This window comes from Cinclus cinclus, chromosome 2 (assembly GCF_963662255.1).
Source record: "Cinclus cinclus chromosome 2, bCinCin1.1, whole genome shotgun sequence".
Lineage (NCBI taxonomy): Eukaryota > Metazoa > Chordata > Aves > Passeriformes > Cinclidae > Cinclus > Cinclus cinclus.
In genome coordinates, this window is record NC_085047.1 from 35271678 (window position 1) to 35282498 (window position 10821).

Below are 10821 nucleotides of genomic sequence, written 5' to 3' on the forward strand. Positions count from 1 at the left end.
TACTGTAACTCATCCTAGCTAAAGCACAAGGGCAAAAGACTGCACGGTGCCTTTGCTGAGGACACTCCTGCCCACAGCCCCTGAGGCAGCGGCAGGGCTGCCCAGGGGTGGGCCGGGCGGCGCGGCCTCATACGCACATCAGCGCGGTGACGCGAAAGAACTACAGCTCCCGTCATGCTCCACGCCGGCCCGCCCGCACCATCTCTGCCGGCCGCGCGTTGTACTGTGGGAGTTGTAGTCCTTCGCGGCGGCGCCGCGGAAGTGACTCAGCGGCGCCGGGGTGAGCGGGGGCGTGTTGATTTTCCGGGGACGGCGCTCATGGAGGCTCGGGAGTAGCGCGGCGTCTGAGGGGGTTCGCCGGCCGCCGCCATGTTCGGCTGCCTGGTGGCGGGCAGGCTGGTGAGCGCTGCCCGGGCCCGGGCGGGGCCCTCAACCCGCTCGGGGGCGGGGTGGAGCTGCCGCAGGGCCCTTGGCCCCTCCGGGCCCCGGCGCTCGGCTGGCTCCTGCCCCGTGTCCCCACAGGCAGCTGCCTTGTCGAGCGTCCTTGCCGGGAGGCGCTTGCCATCCCCCTGTCAATGTTGTCTCCTCAGAGACAAGCTGGGAGCTTAAAAGAAGCGTTTTAAGGCTAGATTGTGCCTTGGCTGCAAGGATGTGGCATCTCGGGTAAAGAGGAGGGTATCTTTTGCTCTGGCATTCAGCCATCCTTCTGTTGCCTTTCTCAAGGTCTATTGTATTTCCTATGTGAACAGGTTTCCATGATCCTGGGGTTGTGCCAGCCAGGTGGTCAACAGCCACTTCTTAGTGACTTGGCAACCTCTTCTGCACCCTATTTTCCTCCTACGCACATGGGGAGCGAAGGTATTCTGATCCTGTAGTCCCGGGTGGGATATGTGCTCAGTGCAGGTAGAACAAGACTGTTGTGTCTTTCTGGTAATATTTTTTGCAGTTGTTCTTCTGCTGTGTTTGACTTCTATCTGGCTATTTGCTCTTTAGGCTAGTACGTTCCTCACTTTTTGTTATGTACCACTTTAGGTGTATTTCTGTAAAAGGAAATTCACAGACAGATGAAGATGAAAAACACGTTAAGACTAATAAAGGTTTTGTTCTCTTTAGGTACAAGCTGCACCCCAACAAGTGGCTGAAGACAAATTTGTGTTTGATTTACCAGACTATGAAAACATCAACCATGTAGTGGTCTTCATGCTGGGAACTATACCATTTCCAGATGGAATGGGAGGATCTGTCTATTTTTGTTACCCAGACCAGAGTGGGATGGCAGTGTGGCAGCTGCTGGGGTTTGTCACTAATGAGAAGCCAAGTGCCATCTTCAAAATTTCTGGTCTGAAATCTGGTAAGACTGGTAGAACGTAGCAATTGATGCATCAAATATGTTCTTGAGTGCATAGAAGATAAACGTGTGAAGGTTGCTTTGAACAAAAAGATACTTAAAAAGGCAACATGCTCTGTGTTTTCAGGTAGTTTTGAGCAGATGTACTAGAAGCAGCCTGTCAGCTTCATGGAAGTCTGTCTGTGTGTTACTGTTCCATGTGAAATTTCTGTCTCGTCTTCTCTTGTGTGTGGTGTTGATCTGGAAATTCTAAGCAGACTTGACGTGGTTTTTTCTTCTGCATAGAGGAAAAATGATCCTGTAACTTCCCTAGCATGTTTTTAGATGTTTGTCTAGACATGCCAGCAGCATTTTGTTTCAGCTTCCTCTGCTAAGCAGTTGTATTCTTTGTAGCACAGACAGGTTTAGCAGGGAGTAGAGCCTGGCACTGATTTGTGACAGCTGGCACTACCCAGCCAGGGGCACTTGCTCTGTAGAATTGTCCAATAGAGGGTGTCCTCAATGGAAAACAGCTTTCCAAATGTTTTAGTACTTTGGGTACATTGAGTAGGGGGAGTGTCTGTGTGTGTGTGTGTGTTTTCCTGAATACGTGAGAGGTTTGTTGTGTGTGTTATAAACACAGTGAGACATTCCAATGGCACACCTTTGTCTTATGAAAGGGACAGATACATCAGTCAAGCAGCTTAAAGTTTTACAGTGATAAAGTAGTACGCATCTTTTGTAGGCTTGGATGTAGTCTACATCTTTAACTTGAATCTAGGTTTAATTAAGTGTTGAGGTTGCTCTGCTAAAATGTATTCTTTCATAACATGGTTTGCTTTCTTTTGAGTCATTTCTGGATGTGACAATATGATTAAGGGCTGTCAAGCTGCAGAGCAAAATGAATTCTGATCATACGCATTCCTCAAAAATTTGGGCTTTCTTCAGAAGAGGGAGCAGCTGCAGGAAACGTTTGGGGGGACATGATTTTGTGTATCCCAAAGCTGTGTGGTTAGTGCAGCAGTAAAGCGTATCACCAGTACTTTTGGCATATGTTTCTCATGCTTAAAAGACTCACTGGTGTGTGCACTCTGACAGCTTTGGAGGAAAATGCATTTTCAGATTCTTTTTGCATGATTAGCCATAATTTCCCAGTAAGGGCTGCTCTCAAGGAAGAACTCGGTGACATAGTTGAACACATTTGCAGTGCCTTGAGGCACTGCTGTACTTCATTTCAGCAGCAGAGGGCTCTGCCCATTGCATCTTAGATCTGACTGTGGACTCAGTCTAAGCTACACAATCTAAGTTTCCATGGCCATAAACAATTTAGAGGTGGAGAAGACTACTTAACAGAGAGCTGGAATACTGATACTTGTACTCTGCATATTGGGTTTAATACCTGGTTGAGAGGACCAAAGGTGTGTTCCTGTCAGCTCCCTGGGAAGCAGCGGTTGTAGCAGAGTTTCATTTGTTTGCACATAAAGAAGGGGTTTAGAAATGCTCCCTGCCTTGGAATTGTAAGGTGTTTTGGTTTTCAGTTGTGCCTGAGGGTGTGGTAGGAGTAGAAAACAAACTCTGGACTTGTATTTTGCACCTCACTGGACGTATGTTTGCAAGTGGGCTAAGAGTTGCAGCAGAGCCTTTTTTCATGACAGACTTTTCTGCTGTGATGCTGTTTATGCTCTAATATGATGTCTGCATTTAAAGCCTACACGTGGACAAGGGTTTTGTTGTGATTGGGCTGAAAGATAATGAGAGCACAATCATTGAATTAAGGGCTCAATGAAGGGAAAAAAACAGATGGAAAAATACTTTTCTGATAGCAGTTGCTCTGTGGTGATGTCATGTGTTGGAGAGTGCAGGGTCTGAATGCAAAAACCTGAGCTTGTATTTCAGTACCAATTAACATTCTCTACGTTTGTAAGGTTTGTAATGCAAATTGCAAGAGCCGAGCATGGAAAACATGGAGTGTGCTTCTCCTGATGTAAGGATGGTAATGGATGCTTTTATGTCACACTTTCAGGCAGACATCTTTCCAAGGCCACGGTTCTGTGGGAGTTCATGCAAAGTGGACAGAAGGGATGTGTTTCATTGTTTGGATCCTGACAGTCTAAAGTAATCATACACTGTAACAGAGCCTGTTGCTAGAGGATGTTACATTTTTATTGCAGTGTCAGCTTCTCTGGTGAAGATGTTACAAGATGAAAAACTTGCACCAGCTCTGTTGCTATTGGAATTCTTTAGTAATGAACTTGATACTTGGTTTCAGATAGCTTGTATCAAGGAAGCATTTATCAACAGCAAATGCTGAGATCCTACAGCAATGAGGTTTCTCAGAAGAGGTTGTAAATATCGGTTCAGGAGATGAACTCTCTTCTTACTTACCTTGTGGTAAAGTAACATTTTAATAGGAGTGCTTTACTCATAAGGTAGCACTGAATTGCGGCTGTAGGACTGGAGTGAGGAGTAGTACTTTGCTTCAGTTGAAAAGGGTGCTGAGTTTGTGAGTGTACTTTCTGTATGGGTTAGCTGTTTGCTTCTATGTGCCTTGTGTCTCTGCAGAGGAATGGTTGAGTTTCTGAGGTCTGAGGTCTTGATCTCAGTTCAACTTGCCAGACTGTTTTGGGGCTGGCTGAGTTTTTGACTAAGTCAGATGATGCTTTTGATCTCCATTAGCCTTCCTTGCAACTCAAGGTAGTGCTGGCTGGTCTGCAGGACAGCTCTTGATTAGCTTTGATTTCTCTTGCTAGTAAGAGGCCAGAGAGTGCTGCTGAAACATTGCCTCTGTGTTGAGGGTACTTTGACTGTTGTGTTCCCACAAGCACAGGTGCAGTATTAGTGTGTGTTTACTGATAGCATTGTGGTCCCACAGACCTTTTGCTACATTTGCCTTTAGAGATGCTGAGAGAAGAGTACACGAATTAAGTGGCTCTGAGTATCTGTCCTTGTTTATAGAGACTTTGGCTGAAGCTGGGACAGAAAGTATGGGTTGATAAAAGTCAGAATTGAGGGCAGAGAGCTGGGATGATGCCTGTGTTTGTGGCATGCAGTTTGGGGATGGTTCCTTGTTTTCTTTGTGGCACTTGCAAAGTCAGAGGTCTTTTGTTCCATGACTATTTCTTTGACCTTTGCTGCTCTTGGTGGGTTTTAACAGATCAGATGAGATCTGGGGCTGCCCAGCCCTCCCTGAGTCGAAGAGTTCATAAACTAGTGCTCTCTACATTTTCAGAGCAGGTTCACTAGAAACTGGCTTTAATGAGTGAATCAAACAACTGCAGCAGTGCTGCATATTTCCTGTTTATCTGCAATTGCCAAAATGTGAATTAAAAGCTTGGTTCCTGTAGAGAAAGTTTCTGCATTCTCTCACTGTGTCTTTCACTCATTGATCATATTCCCTCTTGAATCCATTTACTTCATAGGGAGCTGTAAAGTCATGTGTTTCTGTTTTTTTAGAAATTTCTCTTGTGTTTTTTAAATGTACCGAATCACAGTGTTCCATCTGTTGTGCTTGTGTGTACTTGTGCCTGTGCTTGGACTATGGTTTTTCTGTATTTCCTGAGACAGGGACATCCCTCTGGTGAGAGCTGGGGAATACCTTCCACAGGAGAAACATGGTGGTTTAAGTTACACAGCCTTCACGTGTGTGCCAAACCTAACGTGTGCTGTTCGTGGTGCTTTCAGGGAAGGGAAGTCAACATCCCTTTGGTGCCATGAACCTCCCACAGACGCCAACAGTGGCTCAGATTGGAATCTCAGTGGAACTGCTGGAGAACCTGGCCCAGCAGACTCCTGTTGCAAGTGCTGCTGTGTCATCAGTAGATTCATTCACAGAGGTAGCCTGGACATTCCATTTTCAGAAATTCTCTTTCTATGGAAGTCTCAAGAATTGAGCCTCTGAAGCACTAATTGGGGAGTGGGTAGGGGATGCTGCTGAGGGTGGCAGTAGGAATGTAAACAACCTAATAATTGTCAAATCATTTGGTTGGATGCTTTGAGACTATGAAGTTGCTTTTTCTTACACTGAAAAATTGTTTCCTGTAAAAGACTGGAATTTGCACACTCAGAGACATGAAGCCAAAAGATTCACTTGTGTCAGTGTCACTTCACCGTAAAATTATGTATAATTTATGGTACTTCTTACAGGAGCAACTATGACTAAATACATGTAAGAGAGAGTGGATCTTTGGTGATCTGTAGGTGCTGAAACTTCACTACGTAGACTTGCAGGGATGGTCAGGAATTACTCACAAATTAAGACAGATGTGGACATGGATGCAGAGAGATATTCAGGTGTACCACTTTCCCCAGAGAAATCCTTCTGATGTAGCTCTGCAAAACTACAGAATTACGCCCTTTCCCACAGAAAGGTTTTTATTTGTTTTTCCCCAGTGCCTTCTCTGTGGATCAGGCCTTAGGCTACAATACGTGCCATTTTTTAAGCCAGACTGTCCATTAGTTTGAACCTCTGGAAATCCTCAGCCAGCTCTGGCAGTTAGTTGGCAGTCTAACAGCAGTCCAAGGCAAGCTAGACTTGCATGGTGGGGCTTGATTTCCCTAACACTGATGGCTCTGGCGTTTTCTTTTAACATCTCAGCAGTTGGTGAGGCTTTTCTTCAGGCCTTTTTATGTTCTCCCTTTCCTTCCAGGTGCTTGCTGAGGGAGACTGGTAATTGTACTGTAACTGTAATCCTGATACTGTAGCTGATGTTCTTTGACAGTTTATAAACATGGTAGCTCCAAATTGGTAATGCTTTTTTGCAGAAACTTACCATGAACAGGAGTTGACCAGCAGCTATTTTTGTATAGCACAGTTAACTGAGCTTTTCTGGAGCTGCTTGGGGCAAAGGACACCTAAATAATATTTCTGACTCCACCAATTTTTATTGTAGCAGTAGTTATTTATGAGGAAAACGTGCCACGTCAGGCCATTTGCAAGGTTGCTCATGGATTTTTCTGGCAGTAGTATTTAAAGGAAAAAAAAAACACCTCATGATTGCATAACATTTTTACAAATTTTGTTTAAAATGAAGCAAATCTTTCTGTTAAAAATGAGCAGCTTGTAACTGAGAGCATCTTAACTGAAATTGTAATTGCCTTCAAGGAATGCAGTTGACACAGGGTAAAGTCCTGTTTATTCCTACATTGAAAATGTGTGAGGTCAAAGTGGAGGGAAACCTTTGAGGGAGTAGATTGCAGAGGAAGGGCATATACAGCTGGGAGCATATTTGTGAATAACTAATGGCTTTCATTTAATATTTGACATCAGCTCTTTGGTACTGCTACATTATAACAAGAAAAGTATTCTTTTAATGGCAAAATCATCTATTGCTACCCTAAGTTAGGGAGTTGCTCTCCTATTACATTTTTAGTAAGTTTTATGAAGATTTATGATTGAATATGTCTTTTATATGTATGTAAACTTATGTATAAAAAAGAAGTAGGACAAAACCATAGAACTCTGCATGTGAGAAGGGTGAGACTGAGGGTAGGGTTCTGGAATATCATTTCTTCTGCTTCTTTTGTCAGAGGGGAGCACAGGACTGTGTGCTTAGTAACTCAGGCTCTGCTTTCATGCATCTTCTGTTAAATTTTCTGTATGAAAATTCTTCATTCTCCTATCAAAACAAGGCATAACTAATTAAAAAAAAGAAAAAAAGGGATAGGGGAAATAAGGAGGCACTGTAGACTTGTAAGTTTGTGGACTGGCTGGGAATGTCCTACAGCCTCATCCTCTGCCCACAGGGCTTGCTATTTCTTGGCCTCTCTTTCACTGTTTTCTTTCCTAGTCCTACAGTTGAGGAGTGCCCTGTGCATCCTATAGGTGTTTTCCCCACAAGATCCTGTAGAAAAGGATGCCAGAACAGAAGCCCTTCTGTGGGGAATGCTAAAGGAAATTGCCCTGTCACTGGAGTCTGATGAGTTGTAACTTGACAGTTTGCAGACTTTTCCAGTCATTTAACAAGTGTTTTTTTCTGGGAGCTGGAATGTCAGCTTTGGCCCAGTCTGGAGTTCTTCTGAGTATTCAGTTTGGAGGGGAGGGACAGCTCTTGTAACTGCATGACTTTTTGTCACAAACAGAAATTGTTCTTCCCAAAGCTGTTAGTCCAGTTGGATGAAATTGAGCAGGGAGTGGGCACGTGAAGATTCTTAAAATGATTTCTGGATGCTGGATGGATCTGAGGGCAAGACAAGTTTAGGATGTTTTGATCATTGTCTCTGGACCCACTACATCTACTTTCCCACTGTATTTTAGATGACAGTGCTAAAATTACTTCATGTAGGAGCTGTGTATCTGTTAAGCTTTTGTACAAAAATTCAAATTGAAGAAAGAACTTCCTTAAAATATCTCTCTTTTTTTTCAGTTCACTCAGAAGATGTTGGATAACTTCTATAACTTTGCTTCCTCGTTTGCTGTTACTCAGGCACAGATGACCCCAAATCCTTCTGAAGCTTTCATTCCTGCAAATGTAGTTCTGAAATGGTAATGGCAGTGATCTCTAGTAACAAATATTCTTTTTTTTTCTAGGTGTCAGACCATAATTTCTACGCACTGAACTATTGTCATGCTATTCAGTGAGATGATGTAGAAGTGTTTAAAATTTTTATTTCTAGTATAGAGAGGTCCTGCCCACTGTTTTCATATTTATTTGTCAGCTTTTTTTTTGTTATTAGAAAAGTGCTATGCAACCAGTGAAGCTTTTTTGTTTCTAAAAAATTTGCCTTTGACATATATGCATTTGCACTGTGTTGCTGATAATGCAAATGCTCTGGAGTTGTGAGAACATGGAGCACACTGATACTTGTCAATTTGTGCTTATTTGTTTTATTTGGTCTCTTCCTAGACATAGTTCCAGCATAGTTGCCTTACATAAGAATACGTGACAGGTGACAAAGTCATGTTACTAGTTGCCCTGGTTCTGTCACCAGGATCCTTGAGAGTAAATCCAACTCCTCTGGTAGCTGTTTTCCAGGGACTGGTTTAATAACTGTCTGGGGATAGCCTGTGTAATCTGCAGATAAATTGTGAACTGCAAGCAGTCCTTTAGGTTATCTGAAAATGTCTTTCCAATCAGTTTGGCCTTATTTATTTAGTCTTTGCAGTATTAACATAAGCCCTTTTTAAATCAGTATTTGAGACTACGTGAATACAGTTTTATCATTACTAAGATCTCATGAATATGCAAGCAGTTGATGAGAGCCATATGTTTTGTCTGGGAGTGTAATTTGATGCAGATGCCTTGTGTTTAGAAGGTAACTGCAAACTCCACAAACTATGTGGCTAGGGTCTCTGATGTGACTGCTCAGTGCCTGGGTGAGGCTGAATTGGTTTAAAACCCTTCAGTCTTTTCTCGCTTGAGCTGGAATGTGAACTATGAGGTATAGGAGAACATTTTGTGGTTTCCTTTGTTTTATTGGCAGTACCTTTCGACCCCTTACATTTTGGGTTTGTGGGGATTAAAAGGGGGGTTTTAACTTCTGTGGCTCAAAGCCTATGGGCTCCTCTATTTTTTCTTTTTCTTTTAGGAAGGCTCAGAAATTGTATATTTTGTCTGTTACTGCAATGTGTGTCAACAGGTGAATTCTCATGCTCAGTTTGTTAGTGGTTTGCTTGGTTTTGTGAGTATGGGAAGTGAAATTAGGACAGTATGTGTGCACCAAGTTTGCATTACGTGTTAAGAGAATTACAGTTCCTCATTTGATTTTACTAAAATGTTACCATCCAGCCTCAGATTCATACTCCTACCTGCCCAGACTTTGATTTCCTAGCCCAAAAAATGTTATGCGTAAAAAAACCACTTATAATTCATGGACTTGTTTAGGTTGGAACAGATCTATAAGATGTAGTCCAACCATTCCCCTGCTGCTGCCAAGTGCACCGCAAACCCGGGGCCAATAAAACATGTCCACACATCTCTTAAACACCACCAAGGATGGTGACTCCACCACTTCTGGTGCTTGACAACCCCTTCCATGAAGAAAAGTTTCCTCATAGCCAATCTAAATTAACTTACAATTTTACTGAGCTTGAATGAGTCTCCTCTGGGATACTGCTTTAACAAAATTCGTCCTGGTGAAATACACAAGTCTAACTGTGAATATTCTAGATATGCAAATGAATTGGGATTTATTAATTTCCTGGTGTGAAGTAGGTGTAATTTATCATGTTCCCTGCACAGACTAAATTGCTTGTACCCTTTTTTAAAAATACAATTTTATATGCAGCAACTGTTATTTTTTTGGTTGTCTTTTTATTTTTCTAGGTATGAAAACTTCCAGAGACGTCTGACACAGAACCCTCTCTTTTGGAAAACATAAATTCTGTCATTTGGAGTTCTTTCTGAAGTGTTACCTGAAAGATATATCAAATAACACCACTGAACATTTTTGGAGGGGAGGAGGGGAAAAATCCAAACAACAATTAGTCTAAATAGACAAACTAGTAACTTTTATATTACTCTTGAACAGTATTTAAAATTAAAATCAATGAAAATTACTAGTCTGCATGTTGGTTTATTTAATTGAAGTGCTTGGCTGCAACAAGAAATTAGTGTTCCATGTAGAAATACTTCTTTGAAACTGCATTTAAAGTAGAAAAAATTACAAGATGAAAAATGGCAGCACTGTGTCATACTTGTGTGGTGCTTTGGGGTGTTGCACAAACCAAATGCAGATTTTCCTTCTTTACCTCATTTAAAGGGTGATCAGGCAACTGTGGATATGCTGATGGTTTTCCTGCTGGTACTTGCAGTGTAAGTTCTTCCATTTTGTGGACAAACTAATATTCCTGTCCCCAGCTCATATAAATGGTACAGCAGTATTTTCCTCTTTGGCAGTAAGACACTGTTGAGCTTAATCTTGGAGTACCTGTCTTTATCTTTTCCTGCATGAAAGTGTAATGAAGAAGGAATCTTTGGGAACTTCAGATGTGCTAGAATTATTCCCAGTAATAAGAATAAAATCTTGTTTCTCTTAGAAACAGATGTGGGGTATCTGATAATGCTGTCTTAGTTACTGGCACCAAAGGCTTTCACATTTGCTCATAAATTCATAGGATTTTGGGGTGGTCTGGGTTGTTCTCATGACAGTGCAGTTTCTGCTAGTGCAGTAGCTTCAGCCACATGTACCCAGGTGATCTCATAGGTGAGCTCCAGCTGGCCCTTCTGTTCACTAAGATTAGCTTGATCAGAAATACTATTTTGAACAACAGATCTTGCTTCTTTAAGTTATTTTCTGTAACCAAGGACTAAGACTTGTTCCCAAACCACTGGCATGAAAATAAAGGTTTTTACTGATTTCATTGACTGGGGAATGAAGTCTTTAAGGAGTCCTTTATCAAATCAAGTCAGCCTTAGGTATACTTGCTCTGAGAATGGAAACTCAGTCCTTTGAACCTGCTCGATGACATCCTATGTCATTTTTGCCTCAGCTTAAAAATGGACTCTTCCCTTGCGTAAAAGCAGAGGGACTCAAGGAATAACAAGGAGCTCAACTTG

General features: G+C 42.3%; 1 protein-coding gene across 4 annotated transcripts; it reads left to right on the top strand.

Moving 5' to 3' along the window:
• The first annotated feature begins 263 nt into the window (after window positions 1–263).
• HIKESHI (heat shock protein nuclear import factor hikeshi) lies at window positions 264–10489 on the top strand. Of its 4 annotated transcripts, none has more exons than XM_062487487.1 (5): window positions 264–280; window positions 1114–1351; window positions 5009–5160; window positions 7690–7808; window positions 9589–10462. In XM_062487487.1, the coding sequence occupies exons 2-5, from the start codon at window positions 1201–1203 to the stop codon at window positions 9641–9643; spliced, it is 477 nt and encodes a 158-aa protein (XP_062343471.1). In that variant the 5' UTR covers window positions 264–280; window positions 1114–1200; the 3' UTR covers window positions 9644–10462. The 4 variants fall into 4 exon arrangements, with proteins under 4 accessions (XP_062343471.1, XP_062343470.1, XP_062343469.1 ...); XM_062487486.1 differs by lacking the exon at window positions 264–280 and adding an exon at window positions 317–399 and having other exon boundaries at window positions 7750–7808; window positions 9589–10489; XM_062487485.1 differs by lacking the exon at window positions 264–280 and adding an exon at window positions 317–399 and having other exon boundaries at window positions 9589–10464.
• Window positions 10490–10821: the final 332 nt, after the last annotated feature.